Source organism: Triticum aestivum, chromosome 3B (assembly GCF_018294505.1).
Source record: "Triticum aestivum cultivar Chinese Spring chromosome 3B, IWGSC CS RefSeq v2.1, whole genome shotgun sequence".
NCBI classification, from domain to species: domain Eukaryota; kingdom Viridiplantae; phylum Streptophyta; class Magnoliopsida; order Poales; family Poaceae; genus Triticum; species Triticum aestivum.
The window spans coordinates 264,974,321-264,992,816 of NC_057801.1; the positions used below are offsets into that span (position 1 = coordinate 264,974,321).

The following is an 18,496-nucleotide window of genomic DNA, read 5'->3' on the forward strand; positions in this document are numbered from 1 at the left end:
ATCTAACATTTCACCAGCCACGTAAGTAAGCCATCGCAGTCTCCTTTTAGGGCTAAAATTGTCCCGGAAGTTCCCTCTAGTTAGGGTTTCGAGTTTTTCTCCTGGGGCGATTTCCTATGCCGTCGAGTCATTGCTCCCCTACCGCCGATCAACCCCCGCTCCCGCCCGTGTTGCTGTGGGGGGAGGCCATCCAGGTTGTCCTTCACGCCTGTGATGGGGAGAGGGGCTGATGGAAACTAGGGTTTCCCCAAACGACCCGATCTGTTCTTCGGGTTAGAGAGCTAATGGCAAATTCTGGGGCTTCGAGTTCCTCGGGAATCAGTGATGTCAAGCAGATGATGAAGGAGCTAGGTCTGAGAGAGGAGGACTTGGACGATGTGGTCTTCGATGAACAAACTACGCTGCCGGAGGGTCCTCGATGGATAGCCCTAGCTAGGGTTAACACAACGAAGACCTACAGTCGGAATTGGCATTACAGAAACATGAGAGTATTGCACATGAGGCTAAGTTTAAACCTCTGGAAGAAAACTTATATACTGTCCAATTCACTTGTCTTGGTGATTGGGAGAGAGTCATGAATGATGGCCCATCGAATTTCAGAGGAGACGCGGTGGTCCTGCTCCCGTATGATGGGATCACGAAGCCGTCCGTTGTTAAGCTTGGGACAATCAACATATGGATCCAAATCCATGATGTATCTGACCTGTATGCACATCTGGTGACCCAGCTAGCTGCTAAGGTGGGAGAAGTGCTCTTTTCTGAACCTAACTCTCATGATTTTGTTGGAAATTTTCATTGAGTGTGGATCAGAATCAATGTCTGTAAACCTCTCAAGAATGCAGTGTCTATGATCAGAGATGGGAAGAGATAGATATACAGAGTTAAGTAGGAAAAGCTTCCCAAGTAGTGCGATGTGTGTGGCTTGCTTGGTCACCAATTTAAGGAACACAGCAATGGTGTTCATCCTCTGTCATCTCTTGTGTTCAAGGATCTTTGCGCCAGCTGGCTCATGTGTACTGGTCGAGGCCCAGGAGAAGGGCGAAGCCAGCGAGGGGGGCATAGAGGAGGCCGTTCTAGGGGGCATGAAAGGGGTCGATCCGAAGGGGGCAGAGGCGACGTGATAGAGAAATATCCCTAGGAGGCATATCATGTAGCTAGTGATGCCGATATGGAGGATTGGAGCAGGAAGAGGAACGCGGCAGCTGAGTTGGGGGCCCTCAACATAATTCTGAACTTGCAGTAGAGAAAGTGAACTCACTTGCAATTGTGCTGATGGGTTTTACGGCTGTGAGTCCCCCACCGTAGAGGGACCTGAAAAGAACCAAGAAGATGGATGATGACCCACAAGTGTAGGGGATCAATCGTAGTCCTTTCGATAAGTAAGAGTGTGGAACCCAACGAGGAGCAGAAGGAAATGATAAGCGGTTTTCAGTAAGGTTTTCTCTGCAAGCACTGAAATTGTAGGTGATAGATAGTTTTGTGATAAGATAAGTAGTAACGAGTAACAAGTAAATAAAGTGCAGCAAGGTGGCCCAATCCTTTATGTAGCAAAGGATAAGCCTGGACAATTTCTAATAATCAGAAAGGAGCTCCTGAGGACACATGGGAATTATCGTCAAGCTAGTTTTCATCACGTTCATATGATTCGCGTTCGGTACTTTGATAATTTGATATGTGGGTGGACCGGCACTTGGGTACTGCCCTTACTTGGACAAGCATCCCACTTATGATTAACCCCTATTGCAAGTGTCCACAACTACAAAAGAAGTATTAAGGTAAACCTAACCACAGCATTAAACATATGGATCCATATCAACCCGTAACGAAGCAACACATAAACTAGGGTTTAAGCTTCTATCACTCTAGCAACCCATCATCTACTTATTACTTCCCCATGCCTTCCTCTAGGCCCAAATAATGGTGAAGTGTCATGTAGTCGACGTTCACATAACACCACTAGAGGAAAGGACAACATACATCTCATCAAAATATCGAACGAATACCAAATTCACATGACTACTAATAGCAAGACTTCACCCATGTCCTCAGGAACAAACGTAACTAATCACAAAGCATATTCATGTTCATAATCAGAGAAGTAATAATATGCATAAAGGACCTGAACATATAATCTTCCACCAAGTACACCAATTAGCACCAACTAGCAACCCACAGGTACCAATTTATGGTTTTGATACAAGATTGGATAATAGATATGAACTAGAGTTTTGAGAGGAGATGGTGCTGGTGAAGATGTTGATGGAGATTGACCCCCTCCCGATGAGAGGATCGTTGGTGATGACGTTGGTGATGATTTCCCTCTTTCGGAGGGAAGTGCCCCCGGCAGAACAGCTCCGCCGGAGCCCTAGATTGATTCTGCCAAGGTTCCGCCTCATGGCAGTGGAGTTTCGTCGTGTAAGCTTGCCCACGATTTTTTCCAGGGTAAAAGCTCTAATATAGCAGAAGATGGACACCGGAGGCCCACCAGGGGGCCCATGAGATAGGGGGCGTGCCTAGTAGGGGGGCGCCCTCCTCTCTCCTGGATAGGGTGTGGGCCCCCTGGTGTATTTCTTTCGCTCAATAATTCTTATAAATTCCAAAAAGATGTTTCGTGGAGTTTCAGGACTTTTGGAGCAGTGCAGAATAGGTTTCCAATGTTTGCTCCTTTTCCAGCCAGAATTCCAGCTGCTGGCATTCCCCCTCTTCATGATAAACCTTGTAAAATAAGAGAGAATAGCCATAAGTATTGAGATATAATGTGTAATAACAGCCCATAATGCAATAAATATTGATATAAAAGCATGATGCAAAATAGACGTATCAATGGACGATGACTCCGAGGGAGCAATCTTAGCAGTGAAGAATTTGGCGGGCTCCTTCGAGGGGCACCGCCGGGCCCAATGTGTGCGCTCTGCTGGAACTGTCAGGGTGAGGGCAAAGCCGCGACAGTTCGAGAGGTTCATGAGTTTGCGAACAAATTTGCCCCTACCCTCTTATGTATTGTTGAAACTCAGCTTGAAGGCTCGAGGGTAGAAGCGCTAGCAGGCACTTTTGGTTATGATAATAGTTTTGCAATTGATAGTCGTGGTAGAAGTGGAGGTATTGGTATTTTTTGGAACAATGAAATAAAACTAGAAATTCTTGGTTCTTACTCGGACTATCATGTTGATTGCTCTATTGTGGAGGTGGGGCTTGATCCTTGGAGAGGGACAGTGGTATATGGAGAAGCGCAAACTCATCTTCGATATAAAACGTGGGACACTCTGAAAAATATCAGCACTTCAAGCAGCCTCCCCTGGCTTTGCCTCGGTGATTTCAACGAGGTTCTGCATCCCGGTGAGCATGAGGGAGTTGGACAGAGGAGCAATGCACAGATACAGAACTTCCATGATGCGGTGGACGTATGCAAGTTGCTAGACATAGGCTATCATGGCCGCTTCTGGACTTTTGAAAAGAAGGTGAGAGGAGGATCCTACACTAGGATCTGGCTGGATAGTGCACTGGTTAATGCTGATTGGCGAGCGAGATTCCTTTTGGCGGATCTGACACACCTGGCGGCAGCATCGTTTGACCAATGTCCCATACTACTGCGCCTGAATAGAGAGCAGCCGCGCAGCCGGCAGCCAAAACCCTTTCCAATATGAGTTAATGTGGGAAGGCCACGAAGCATGGAGTGACACCATTAGCGCAACATGGACGGGAGGGGGAGTCAGCAACAGGGTGGAGGAGTTAAGGGCCAAACTGCAAGCAATACCCCAGGACTTGGGGCATTGGAACAGTGAAACTTTTGGAAATGTGCGGAAAGAGATCAAAAGGCTGAAGACGGAGTTGGAGAAACTTCGGTCTAACCCCAACCGAACTGCACCTTCTCATACTAAACTCAACATAAATGAAAATCCAGTAGAACTCTACCATCGGGAGGAAATCTTATGGAGGCAACGGTCCAGGGTAGACTGGCTAACATCGGGTGACAAAAACACCAAGTTTTCCCACTTGAGAGCGAGTATACGGAGAAACAAAAATATGATAAGGGCCCTACAAAATTCTCTAGGAGTCTTGGTTGATGATCCAGAGGTACTAAAAGCAATGGTACATGACTTTTATAAAACTTTGTATACCTCAGAGGGGGTGAGCAACCTGGAATCGGTTCTCAATTGTGTACCAACTAAGGTATCAGCCGAGATGAATGAGCTACTCGGTGCACCGTACAGGGAAGAAGAAGTTAAGGCAGCCCCTTTTCAGATGTTTCCCACCAAAGCGCCTAGACCAGACGGATTTCCAGCTCCTTTTTACCAGCACCATTGGGATTTATGTGGAGCTTAGGTGATGGAGGCGGCCCTAAGGATAATCCGAGGAGAGGATAGTCCTGAAAGTATTAATGACACGGTCTTGGTTCTTATCCCCAAGGTAATGAACCCATCCATGCTAACTCAATTCAGGCCAATCAGTTTTTGTAATGTTTTGTATAAGATTACATCCAAGGTGATTGCGAATAGGCTGAAGCAGGTTCTCTCAGAGTTTATTTCAGAGGAGCAACCAGCCTTCATGCCAGGCAGACACATTACAGATAACATTATCAGTGTTTACGAGTGTCGTCACTTCATGAAACGCAGCAAGGCCAAGGTTAACAGTTTCTATGCTCTAAAGCTCGATATGATGAAGGCATACGACGCCTTTTATCCATCCAGAGGTATTCGACAGGGAGATTTGATATCCCCATATCTCTTTTCAATCGCAGCAGAGGGCCTTTCGTGCCTACTGAAATCCAGTTTCTCGTCGTCTCATCTTGAAGGGATCAAGGTGGCACCCACGGCGCCAGTCGTGAACCATCTCCTTTTTGCCGATGACAGCCTGTTGTTGTTTAAATCAAGTGTTGAAGGGGCTGTTGCAGTATCAAACTTGTTGGAACGCTACTGTTTGGCTCCGGGACAACGGATAAATCATGAGAAATCCTCTATTTTCTTCAGTAGAGGGTGCCCACAGGGTATGAGAGACAATATCAAAAGTACTTTAAATGTTCAGAATGAATCCCTCAGTGACAGGTACTTGGGGATGCCTACTGATGTTGGGCATTCAAAAATGGCACTTTCAGATATTTGGGTGACCGTGTGTGGGAGAAAATCAGAGGTTGGATGGATAAAATATTATCTACTGGGGGAAAGGAAGTGCTCATCAAGTCAGTGGCGCAGGCTATAACAGTGTTTTCTATGTCATGTTTCCGCCTCCCAAGGGGTTTATGTGAGAGTGTCACTTCCCTGATTAGGCAATTTTGGTGGGGAAGCAAACAGGGGAAACGAAAGCCGAGTTGGGTTGCCTGGGAAGAAATGACGAAGCCAAAACATCTGGGTGGCCTAGGTTTTCGGGACTTAGAAATCTTTAATCTTGCCCTTTTGTCAAAACAAGCATGGAGGATGCTTCAAAACCCCTTATCTTTGAGTGCCAGCATTCTCAAGGGGGTCTACTTCCCAGATGTTTCTCTGTTTGAGGCAGGACTGGGCAATCATCCATCACAGATTTGGCGGGCTATCTTGGATGGACAAGATATCATGGTGTAGGGTCTAGTGAGGAGGATATGAAACGGGGAAACCACTGACATATTACAAGATAATTGGCTTCCTTGAAGAGAACGGTCACGTCTCTGGTTCCAAATCCACGTCACAAAGTGTCGGAGCTCATCAATCATGTTACTTCCTCATGGAATGAACAACTAGTTTGGTCAACCTTCATACCAATCAATGCGGAGGCAATATTGCAGATTCCTCTCTGCACTAGACAGATTGAGGACTTTTGGGAATGGGGCGAGGATAGGCGGGGGATTTTCTCGGTGAGAACAGCTGACAGAATGATTCAGCATAAGAAGCTAAGCCGAGAATCCTGGTTGTATGAACAAGAGGGCTCATCTCATTCACACACAGATAGTGAGGGATGGACTAAACTATGGGGAATCAGTGTACCCTTGAAGCTCAAGATTTTCCTATGGAGACTGGCCAAGAACACCACACCGACAGCAGCACTTTTGCATCGTCGGAATATGGCAGACACAGATGCTTGTTGCCTCTGTGGAGCGGAAGATATGTGGAGACATGCATTATTAAACTGTACGGTCTCTCGGAGCACTTGGGCGATGTCTTCAGAATGCATTGTTGACGTGTTGAGCAGGAACGAAGAAGTTGATGCGAAGAGGTGGATTTTTTCCATGCATGAGGCATTATCGCATGAGGAGTTCACTACCTTTGTGGTCACACTATGGGCATTGTGGGGAGCTCGCCGAAAAGTGATCCACGAAGAAATCTATCAAAGCCCGTTATCAGTCCACATTTTTATGCAGTCTTACATAAGTGAACTCAAGGCCATTCGACCCACGACTTCGAAGCAAAGGGGCAACCCTATGCCACGCCCAACGGGTTGGATTGCTCCACCGTCGGGGCTAACAAAAGTTAATGTTGATGCGACAGTAGGGAGAGGAAGAAGACATGGAGCTACGGCGGCAATATCCAGAGATTCTACGGGCCGGTTTTTGGGAGCTTCGGTCGTGGTCTCGGAGGTATATCAGAACCAGCTACCTTCGAATGCATGGTGATCAGGGAAGCGCTGGCTCTTGCTGATGATCTGAGCGTGGCGAACATCCAAGTGGCGTCGGACGCGAAGGTGGTAGTCGAGGACATCCGAGAGAACAATCCAACAGCGTACGGGGCGATCATACATGAAATAATAGAGCATAGGTCACATTTTCAAACTTGTAATATTAGTCATGAATTTAGGAGCTCGAATATCGAGGCTCACAAACTCGTGAAGCATGCTTTATCCCTTCCGGTTGGCCGACATGTCTGGTTAGGGCAGCCGGATGGACTATCTTTCATCCATGTAAACATTGTGACGTCGTAATAAAGCTTCGGAGTTTGTCTAAAAAAACATAAGTAAGCCATCGTTCAGAAAAAACAGATCGTTGCCCCCCCTCGTCCCCCCGTAGAATCGTCCCTGTCTGTAGGGCACCTAATGTTGGGGAATGTGGTAATTTCAAAAAAATTCCTACGATCACGCAAGATCTATCTATGTGATGCATAGCAACAAGAGGGGGGAGTGTGTCCACGTACCCTCGTAGACCGAAAGCGGAAGCGTTATGACAACGCGGTTGATGTAGTCGTACGTCTTCACGATCGAACCGATCTTAGAACCGAACGTACAACACCTCCGCGATCAGCACACGTTCAGCTCGGGGACGTCCCTCGTACTCTTGATCCAGTTGAGGCTGAGGGAGAGTTTCGTCAGCACGACGGCGTGGTGACAGTGATGATGAAGTTACCGGCGCAGGGCTTCCCCTATGCACTACGACGATATGACCGAGGTGTGTAACTGTGGAGGGGGGCACCGCACACGGCTAAACAATGTCAACTTGTGTGTTCTAGGGTGCCCCTGCCCTCGTATATAAAGGAGCAAGGGGGGAGGCCGGCCGACCCTTGGGGCGCGCCAAGGAGGGGAGGAGTCCTCCTCCTAGTAGGAGTAGGACTCCTCCTTTCCTAGTCCAACTAGGAGGGGGAAGGGGGAAGGAAGGAGAGGGAGAGGGAGAGGGAAAGACGGGCTACACCCCCTCCCCTAGACCAATTTGGACTCCCCTTGGGGGGGCACCTCCTGGGCTGCTGCCCTCTCTCCCCTAAGGCCTACTAAGGCCCAATACTTCCCCGGGGTGTTTCGGTAACCCCTCCAGCACTCCGCTTTTATCCAAAATCACCCGGAACACTTTCGGTGTCAGAATATAGCCGTCCAATATATCAATCTTTATGTCTCGACCATTTAGAGACTCCTCGTCATGTCCGTGATCACATCCGGGACTCCGGACTACCTTTGGTACATCAAAACACATAAACTCATAATACCAATCGTCATCGAACGTTAAGCGTGCGGACCTTCCGGGTTCGAGAACTATGTAGACATGACCGAGACACGTCTCCGGTCAATAACCAATAGCGGAACCTGGATGCTCATATTGGTTCCTACATATTGTACGAAGATCTTTATCGGTCAAACCGCATAACAACATACGTTGTTCCCTTTGTCATTCGGTATGTTACTTGCTCGAGATTCGATTGTCGGTATCTCAATACCTAGTTCAATCACGTTACCAGCAAGTCTCTGTACTCGTTCTGTAATACTGCATCCCGCAACTAACTCATTAGTTACAATGCTTGCAAGGCTTATAGTGATGAGTATTACCGAGAGGGCCCAGAGATACCTCTCCGAAACACGGAGTGACAAATCCCAATATCGATCTATGCCAACCCAGCAAACACCTTCGGAGACACTTGTAGAGCACCTTTATAATCACCCTTTTACGTTGTGACGTTTGGTAGCATAGAAAGTGTTCCTCCGGTATTCGGGAGTTGCATAATCTCAGTGTGAGGAACTTTGTATAAGTCATGAAGAAAGCAGTAGCAATAAAACTGACATGATCATAATGCTAAGCTAACAGATGGGTCATCTCCATCACATCATTCTCCTAATGATGTGATCCCGTTCATCAAATGACAACACATGTCTATGATTAGGAAACTTAACCATCTTTGATTAACGAGCTAGTCAAGTAAAGGCATACTAGGGACTATATGTTTTGTCTATGTATTCACACATGTACCAAGTTTCCGGTTAATACAATTCTAGCATGAATAATAAACATTTATCATGAATTAAGGAAATAAATAATAACTTTATTATTGCATCTAGGGCATATTTCCTTCACCTAATACAGGAGTTGAAGATACCATTACAACTAACTAACTAACCAAATGTGGGGTTGTCGGTGTTGTTATCTATAACAGTGACACACAGAGTTAGCATTGGCTTGTTAGTGGTGCATCTACCAACACGTGTTCAGTCCTACATTGACCATTCTTGCACCATCACCGTGTGCCCACAAACATCCCAAGAGAAAGCTTTGCGGATGTGCATATATGTACGCCAAACAAACATATTGTCTTCACTAATAAATTATCAATACACTATCAAGTAAATTGTCCCCTCTTAATTATTGTTGAAGCTCCGCTATGTCTTTTTAAATGTTTCATCACAAATTGATTAAAAAAATGAAAGTTAAAATGGAATCAAGGGGTACAAATAATCAATTTATAAAAAAATCATGACATTGCATATAGATAACACAATTTAAATGCAGTTCCTCGGTCGGTCATGCCAATTTGCGGATAAGGTAGGGGAGGATGCCTCCATGGTTAAAGTATTCCAGCTCCACCTACATCACAAGAAAGAACAAGACAATGTAGGTTGTTTTAGAATATGTGCAAGAGGCATATTTTTATGTTTGACCATAAGTTTAGAAAAATTAACAACATGTTACATGACTAAATATACATGGAGGCTAAATTTTAGTTTGAAGACTATATCAATGCGTCAACCAGTTTACATTATGGCTTAGATATGACATACTTGCGTGTTAATGCTAAGTGTGCAAGTGAAGGATTTCCCATTTTGTGTCGTAACGGTCACATCTTGGCCTGCACGGATCTCGGTAATCTTGCCAGGGAGGTCGATCGTGAAACGCTCATGCCCACTGAGGTTGAGTGAATCTGCATCCTCGCCAACCTTGAAGCGGAGAGGGATGATCCCCATCCCCACCAAGTTACTCCGGTGGATGCGCTCGAAGCCCTTAGCGATCACTGCCTTGACGCCCTGTTCCAAAACACCACACAACTTGCTGATTAGTTTCATGCGGAGCAAGATTGAGGATCGGCATAGAGTCTCTCTATGGAGATGAATTGATTACCAGGAGCAATGGCCCCTTGGCGGCGCTATCACGGGAGCTCCCGGCTCCGTACTCATCATCGGCAAGAATGACCATGTCATGACCCTCCGACTTGTATTTCTGCATTGCATTAATTACAACAAACAAACAAAAAAGTTGTAAGAAGTGGTTTTGAAAAGTGCACAGTGTTAGCAAAACATCAATAGTACACTTTTAGTGGATAGATTGTATATGAACCGAGGGGTCAATGTAGGTGATTAGATATTATTTCAGTGACTCCATAACTACTCGAATACATGTAATTTTGATGAAACTTTAAAAATAGACGATCACATACCATGGCAGCGTCGAAAACGTAATGCTTCTCCCCCGTAGGGACATGGATGGTTTTAGGCCCCACCTCTCCCTCCAAAAGCTTGTTCACAATCCTAATGTTGGCAAACGCCCCTCTCACAACGATCTCGTCGTTGGCACGTCGGCTGCCATATGTGGTGAAGTTCTCGGGCTTCACGCCGCGCTCCAGCAGATACTTGGCGGCAGGGGTTCCTGGCTTGATGACCCCTGAGGGAGAGATGTGGTCGGTGGTGATGTTGTCCCCTAGGCTTAGTAGGCAGTAGGCATCCTTCACTGAGGGCGGGCCGGGCGGGGTCATGGTTATATTTTCCAGGTACGCCGGCTTGTGGATGTAGGTGGATTTTGGATCCCATGGGTAGAGCGTCTCTTTCGGGACCACTAAATTGTTCCATGCGTCGTTGCCCTCCGTGATGGAACCATACGTGTCCACGAACATCTTCGGCAACACGTTGGACTTGATAACCTGGTCATCATGTAGCATTTCAGTTATACATGAAGGATCTAATAAGTTATCGTCACAAGATCTTTTTTTCCACGAAATATTTAGTGGTACTATTCTCGCTTCATCAAAGAAATTTATCTCATATATTAGTAATTGGAGTGAGTAAATTTAGACAACACATATTCTAGAGCGTGATTAATTTATCATCAATTTTAATCAGGTTGAACTTTACGTAATAAAGATAGCAGCTAAAACATGGACAAGAGTATTGAAGTTACAATACCTGCTCGATTTCTTCATTTGTGGGCCATACATCCTTGAAGTAAACCTCCTTGCCATCCTTTCCAATTCCAATAGGTTCGTTCTCAAAATCAATGTCAACCTAAAATGGCACGATTTGTAATGAGCCCTAGTTAACCATCATGCGAAGGAAAAGAGGGAGTTATGCCTATGTGAGCATCAAGGTGGGAGAATGTAATGGACTTACGGTGCCAGCAAGAGCATATGCAACAACAAAAGGTGGTGAGGCGAGGTAGTTAGCTCGAGTTAGAGGGTGCACACGACCCTCATAGTTACGGTTGCCCGACAACACAGCAACAACAGCAACATCTAACCAAATAATATAAACCATGAGTACAAACGCATTGCTGTGAAAAATATTTAGTGTGCATTGTATTACCGTTATCTACAATAGCATCTGATAAAGATTTATCAAGGTCGCCGGAGTTGCCGATACAAGTGGTACAACCATATCCGACAAGATGGAAGCCTTGATGGTTCAAATATTCTTGAAGGCCACTGCATGAATAAATGGCAACATATTTTAATGCCATTCCCCATACATATACTATACGTTGCAACTATGATTCCATGTTTCTTCAAAAAGTTGCGGGGTGGCAAAAGGACATATATACCTGTGTTCCAAGTATTTGGTGACAACCAAAGATCCAGGGGCCAGGCTTGTCTTAACCCATGGCTTCACCTGAAGAAAAGTGTTTTTGCACAGTCAAAAACAGATTGTCACTGCAAGAGAAGAGACGAAGCACCAACAAGTCATCCATGCAAATAGAAGATGTGAACACATTATGAAAGAACATACCTCAAGACCCAATTCGCAGGCTTTTTTTGCCACAAGGCCAGCACCAATCATAACGCTAGGATTTGATGAGTTTGTGGAACTGCATACTGCTGCAAGAACCACACTGCCATGTGTGATTTCAGCGGGTTGTCCATGGTAGTCAAATTTCACAATTTTATTATGTTGTTCCTTAGGCACTGCATAACCCTGAAATGTTTTTGAAGAAATTATAGGTATTTGGTGACTAATGTCGGATATTTAATCTCATTCCTGTCATGCATTAGCGATATGCCGCTAAACCAAAAGCTTACCTTGAAACCAACCTCATTGCCGAGGCAAGCATGCCAATCAGATTTCATCTCCTTCAAAGGAACCCGGTCATGAGGCCTACAATTTGATTAATCAAACAATAATCATAATGCACCTCCCCATTAGAAGAACAATTATATCATGAAATAACATGAAGGAGGATATCGAAGGAACTAAATGTCCTCTAAATAGAGAGGAACTATGCACCCAAATTGAAGCATGAGTACTCAAACTTGGGAGCTTCCATATTTATTCAATGAGAACAACATAGTCGTCAAGACCACACACCTCTTTGGGCCGGCAACAGAAGGCTCCACCGTAGTAAGGTCCAGCTCAAGATCTGAAGAGTAAACTGGTCCCGTTTGAGGCTGCCATCATGAACGCAAGTTTGTCCATATTCTGAGTAACATAAAACTCAAACGTGAGCATCATAATGAAAAAACAAAGGCAAAGCCATACCTCATTGCAGTCCACAAACATCTTGTTAGCTCGCAAATATGCTTCAATCATTGATACCTAAATCAAAATGCAATATTTGATTAGTTTGCATAAGGATGCAACCAATTTAATACTCCCTCCGTTCCTAAATATAAGTCTCTGTAGAGCTTCTACTATAAATCACATACGGATGTATATAGATGCATTTTAAGTGTAGATTCATTCGTTTTGCTCCGTATGTAGTCCATTTAGTGAAATCTCTACAAAGACTTATATTTAGGAACGGAGGGAGTACATAGTATGTAGTACGCATGTTTAAGTGCTTTACTATTTACCTAAAAGCAGTTGAGTGACTTCCATGGAGAAGTGGTCGTGCTTTGGAAATAAACTAGTACTCCCTCCGTCCCATAATGTAAAACGTTTTTTGACACTACACTAGAGTCAAAAAAACGTCTTACATTATGGGACGAAGGGAGTATCATTTTTATTTTGTGGGTTTTTTCTTCAGAGAAGTCCATATTTAAACTCTAAATTGACACAAATGTCTAAGAAACAACCCTAAACTTCAAAACCACCTAAGTTACAACCCTGGACTTTCAGAACCGTGCAACTTTTAATCCTCACTCTGCTCAATCGGTTTTTGGTTAGTTTGACTGGTTTGAGCAGCTGTCCCGCCTAGTCGACATCCACATGAGTTGCCATGTCACGAGGAAAGGTCTTAAATATGTATTATCCTTGTATTTTTATCTGTTTGGCAAAGAAGTTTGAAACTTTCCCAAAATGATCATCACTGTACTGTTCATTTTATACAATGTTTTCAATTGTTTCTGGACACTTCATTTTTGGTCAAAAATTGAACATAAAAGGTCCTGCTATGTATTTTCCTTGTATTTTTTAATCTGTTTTGCAAAAAGCTTGAAACTTTTCCGGGTTGATCAGCATGGTAGTGTTTTTGTTAGAGAAGATTTTTATTTATTTTTGGATACTTCCATTTGTTGTCCAAATTTGAACGAAAAATGTCCTCAATGTGTATTTTGCTTGTATTTTTCAATATGAAAAGAAAAAAAAGTAAACTTACGTAGAATGATCAGCATGGTAAGTAGTGTTCCTGTTAGAGAATATTTTAATTTTCTAGGCACTTTTACTTTTGCTCAAACTTTTACAAAAAAGGCCATAAATATGTTTTTTCTTGTATTTTTAATCTGTTCAGCAAAATGTTTCAGCAAAAAAGTTTGGAACTTTCCCAGAATGATTAGCATGGTATTGTTCATTTTGGAGAAAGTCTTCAATATTTTGAAAACTTTTATCTTTGGGTCAAAATTTGGCCAAAAACAGTCCTGAATATGCATTTTCCAAGAGTGGCTAAACGGCTCCCGAGCTCATCTGCTCCTGCGCACGAACAGTAAAATCAAAAGAAATACAAGAAAATTTCAAAAAATTCCGCATTTTTTCCATGGAAGATGGTGTTAGTGTGTAATGTTCGTGCCAAATTTCAGTTCGTTTGGACAGCTGAGCTGCTTTCAGCAAAAAAAGAAAACAAAATTGAGGTGTGTGAAAAAGTTTACTGTTCGTGCATTGTTCCGGACCGATTTTGTTTTTTCCTGAGAGCTGCTCAGATGTCCAAATGCGCTGAAATTTGGAGCGAACCTCACGTATTAAAATATCTTTGATCCAAAAATAGAGTTTTTTGAATTTGTTTACTATTTATTCTGATTTTACTGTTCACGGGATCAGATGAGCTCGTGAGCCGAAATGGATATTTGGTATTTTCCTTATATTTTTAATATGTTTGGTAAAAAAAGTTTGAAATTATCACAAAATGATCATTATGGTAGTGTTCATTTTACACATTGTTTTCATTTTTCCTCGACACGTCTATTTTTGGTTCAAAAAAGTGTGTTGGTGATGTGGCGGCTGATGTGAATGCTGACTGGGTCGGTCAACTGGTCAAAACCATTCAAACTGACCAGAAGCCCGCTTGAGGGAGTTAGGGTTGAAATTTGCATGGTTTTGAAAGCTTCGGGTTGTATCTTAGATGGTTTTAAAGTTCCGAGTTGTTTCTTAAACATTCTTGTCAATTCAGCGCTGAAATATATATGGACTTCTCTCCATAAAATAAGAACGAAATATGGACTTCTCTTCTTTTTCGTAACTATTTGTTTCTAGGTCACTCAATGTGCTAAGTAACGAATTAAACTGGCAATAGCCAGAAAATCATGCCCCAGATTATCATGCCTCTGAGAGCACGCCGGACCGTGTGTGCCCCAAACTCGGCAAGTGGCTAGGTTGGGGTCTCAAGTCTTAGATGTTAGGCTTGGCTGCGATGTCTGTTTGGTATTAGGCCCAGGCTATCTGCGCCCCTTTATCAACTGGATAGGTGTAGCGACAGTTTGTTGCTTAGACGGCGGCTTTAGTCTTACTGTTGTATGACTTTGTAAGGTCTTGTGAGAATAAGTAATAAAGTGGCCGTATGCATCACCCAGATGCAGAGGTCGGGGATCATCCTCCTTTTCTAAAAAAGCTATTAGGCTTTTGGATATGGCGAAAGCTTTTAGCTTTCTTCTTGTGTGAAGAGCTAGCTAATGGCCTAAGTGCCCAACCAAAAACTCCCTATAGTATGTAGTGTAATGGAGAAGCGCTATGGTTTGCTCACGGTACCAGTTTTACCCACCTATATCATGCTTATTTAGCTATCAACAAATAGAAAAAAACAAATAGAAATGTGATGGAATAGACTAAGAGTAGTAGATAGTTAAACATACTGTTTCATCACTTCGCCCTATTAGTCTGAGGTAATCTAATCCCACTTGATCTACAGGGAAAAATCCCATGGTAGCGCCATATTCTGGAGTCATGTTTGCGATTGTGGCTCTAGCAGGCAAAGGGATGCTGCCCACACCCTCACCTGAATGTAATAGAAAAAGGAGAAAACACTAATTAAATATGACCAATATATACGAACATGTTATCTGTCGCTATTTAGCACGAACCCCTACCGTGGAATTCAATAAATTTGCCAACAACACCATGCTTCCTTAGCATCTGGGTCAAAGTAAGGGCAAGGTCTGTAGTAGTGACACCATCCTGTAACTTTCCGGTGAGCTTGAATCCAACCACACCTGGTAAAACCATGCTCATTGGCTGCACATGGTGACTCGCGGAGAGTCGAACTCTATGTCCGTCGGGATGACGGTTTCGGCACCGTAGACGAGGAAGAAAGGCGTGAAGCCGGTTGACTTGTTTGGAGTCGTGCGCAGACTCCAAAGGACGGATGGTAGCTCCTCAACCCAACAGCCGGCCGAACGCTCGAGTGGTTTGACCAGTCGAGGCTTGATGCCGGACAGGATGAGGTCGTTTGCTCGCTCCACCTGGCCGTTTGACTGCGGATGGGCAACAGACGCTAAGTCCAGTCGGATGCCCTGCGTCACGCAGAAACGGGCCAAGGCGCCTTTGGCGAAGTTTGTGTCATTGTCGGTGATGATGCTGTGCGGTATGCCATACCGCACCGTGATGTCGGCGATGAAAGTCACCGCAGTCGGGCTGTTCAACTTCTTGATGGGCTTTGCTTCTATCCACTTGGTGAACTTGTCCACCGCGACAAGCAGATGAGTTAGGCCGCCTCGGGCCGTCTTGAATGGTCCCACCATGTCCAGGCCCCAAACTGCGAAGGGCCAGGCGATGGGGATTGTCTTCAGCGCGGAAGCCGGCTGAAGTGGCTTGGAACGGAAAATCTGGCACCCCTTGCACTTTTGGACTAACTCTTTGGCCTCTTCCAGGGCAGTCGGCCGGAAGAAACCGTGCCGAAAGGCTTTGGCGACGAGTGCCCTTGAAGCCGCATGGTGGCCGCATTCGCCCTGATGAATGTCTCTGAGAATCGCCTGGCCTTGTTCTGCCTCGACGCAGCATTGGAAGACGTCGGTAACGCTGCGTCTAACCAGCTCTCTGTTGACTATAGTGTAAGCTGCTGCTCGGCGTTGCACTGGCCGAGCCAAGGTTTCATCAGTTGGCAGCTCTCTGTTTACTAAGAACCTGAGGATGGGCTGGGCCCATGAAGGTGCTGCTATTTCTTCGACTGCCACCACAGCGACTTGGACAAGGGTGGCTGGGCTGGGAGGCGGCGGGCCGAAATCCACGGCCGCTTGTTGGATTGACGGAGTCCCCGGGCCGACTGGCGCAGTCCCCGGGACGGGTTCTGAAGTCCCCGGGCCGACTTCAACTATGATTTTCTTGGGGCCGTCTGCGGAGGCTCTTGAGTCGGATCCGACTTCTTCGGGAGGAGCCGGCACAAAGATGGAGTCTGATTCTGGTGAAGGCTTGATAGACGACTTGAGGAGGCGCTGAAGAGCGACGCCGGAAGGTATTGCTTGGCGGGTGGAGCCGACTCGTGCCAAGGCGTCTGCTTGATCGTTGTCGTTCCTTGGCACGTGAAGGAACTCACACCCCTCGAAGTATCCGCTGAGTTGCTGCACCAGGAAGCGGTAGCTCGCCATGTTTGCGTCCTTGGCGTCCCAGTCGCCAGACGACTGCTGGACCACCAAGTCAGAGTCGCCATAGCACAGGATCCGGCAAATGCCGAGTTCCTTGGCAAGCCGGAGCCCGTGAATGAGCGCCTCGTATTCGGTAGCGTTGTTGGAGGCGGCGAAGTGGATCTGCAGCACATACTTGAGCTTGTCGCCTTTGGGGGAGGTGAGGACGACGCCGGCTCCCAAGCCGGTGCGCATCTTGGAGCCGTCGAAATGCATCCGCCAATGGGTGGAGTCGGGCGCTGGCGGCAGGTACTGGGTCTCGGCCCAGTCGACGAGGAAGTCGGCCAGGGCTTGTGACTTGATGGCGGTGCGGGGCTGGTAGTAGATGGTGTAAGGGGCCAGATCTATGGCCCATTTGGCTACTCGGCCGGAGGCGTCTCGGCTTCCAATGATCTCGGCCAGTGGAGCCGTGCAAACCACGGTGATCGGATGCTCTTGAAAGTAAGGCTTCAGCTTCTTGGCGGCGAAGTGCACACCGTAGCACATCTTCTGGTAGTGGGGGTAGTTCTGCTTGGGGGTCGACAGTACCTCGCTCAAGTAATATACTGGTCTCTGGACAGGTAGCGCCTTGCCTTCCTCCTTGCGCTCGACTACAATGACTGTGCTGACTACTCGGCTGGTGGCGGCAATGTACAAGAGCATGGGCTCTTTAGGAGTCGGAGCCGCCAACACGGGGGGAGTAGTCAACATCTTCTTCAGCTGGAGAAATGCTTCATCTGCCTTGTGGTTCCACTCAAAGAAGGTGGTCTTCTTCATCAATTGATACAAGGGCAGAGCTTTCTCGCCCAGCCGACTGATGAATCGGCTGATGGATGCCAAACAGCCGGTGAACTTCTGCACATCTAACAGACGGCTGGGTACCTCCATCCTCTTGATGGCCTTGATCTTCACGGGGTTGCATTCTATGCCGCGTTCGGAGACCAGGAAGCCAAGGAGTTGGCCGGCTGGTACTCCGAAAACGCACTTCTCAGGGTTGAGCTTGATCTGGAATCGGCGCAGGTTCTCAAAGGTCTCCTTGAGGTCTTCTAGCAGCATCCCACGCTTCTCCGTCTTCACCACCACATCATCCACGTAGACATGGGCATTTCTGCCGAGTTGCTTGAGGAGGCATTTCTGCATGCAACGCTGAAGGGTGGCGCCGGCGTTCCTCAAGCCGAACGTCATCGTCAGGTAGCAGAAGGCTCAGAATGGTGTGATGAAGGCGGTCTTCAGTCTGTCTGCCGGGTTTAGCTTGATCTGGTGATATCCTGAATATGCATCCAAGAAACTCAGCAGCTCGCATCAGGCTGTGGAGTCTATCACCTGATCAATCCTTGGCAGGGCAAATGGATCCTTTGGGCAGGCTTTGTTGAGGCTTGTGTAGTCAATGCACATCCGCCACTGCTTGTTTTTCTTCAGTACCAAAACCGGGTTTGCCAGCCACTCTGGAAAGAACACTTCCATAATGAAGCCAGCTGCAAGAAGCCGAGCTATCTCTTCTCCAACGACTCTTCTCTTCTCTTCTGACAGGCGGCGCAGGGGCTGCCTGACGGGTTTCACATCCGGCCTGACATGTTGCTTGTGCTCGGCGAATTCCGTCGGACACCAGGCATGTCCTT

At 46.0% G+C, this 18,496-nt stretch overlaps 1 protein-coding gene across 1 annotated transcript; it reads right to left on the bottom strand.

Moving 5' to 3' along the window:
• Positions 1 to 8,919: 8,919 nt before the first annotated feature.
• LOC123069648 (putative aconitate hydratase, cytoplasmic) lies at positions 8,920 to 15,514 on the bottom strand. Its single transcript, XM_044492558.1, has 14 exons — positions 15,369 to 15,514; positions 15,135 to 15,277; positions 12,394 to 12,450; positions 12,223 to 12,302; positions 11,937 to 12,012; positions 11,647 to 11,832; positions 11,462 to 11,529; positions 11,227 to 11,345; positions 11,035 to 11,156; positions 10,831 to 10,929; positions 10,089 to 10,568; positions 9,773 to 9,871; positions 9,436 to 9,678; positions 8,920 to 9,241 (listed from the first exon to the last, which is right to left on the bottom strand). Exons 1-14 carry the CDS (start codon positions 15,508 to 15,510, stop codon positions 9,179 to 9,181), a joined length of 1,977 nt encoding a protein of 658 aa, XP_044348493.1. The 5' UTR covers positions 15,511 to 15,514; the 3' UTR covers positions 8,920 to 9,178.
• Between the last annotated feature and the right edge of the window lie 2,982 nt (positions 15,515 to 18,496).

What these genes read in the sequence shown, in the direction of transcription:
- LOC123069648 (XM_044492558.1), bottom strand. Translation starts at nt 15,510, where the DNA reads ATGAGCATGGTTTTACCAGGTGTGGTTGGATTCAAGCTCACCGGAAAG. An exon ending in CAAATGAAGAAATCGAGCAG is followed by an intron (nt 10,569 to 10,830) that starts GTATTGTAACTT and finishes CATGATGACCAG; the next exon opens with GTTATCAAGTCCAACGTGTT. An exon ending in ACGTTTTCGACGCTGCCATG is followed by an intron (nt 9,872 to 10,088) that starts GTATGTGATCGT and finishes AATGCAATGCAG; the next exon opens with AAATACAAGTCGGAGGGTCA.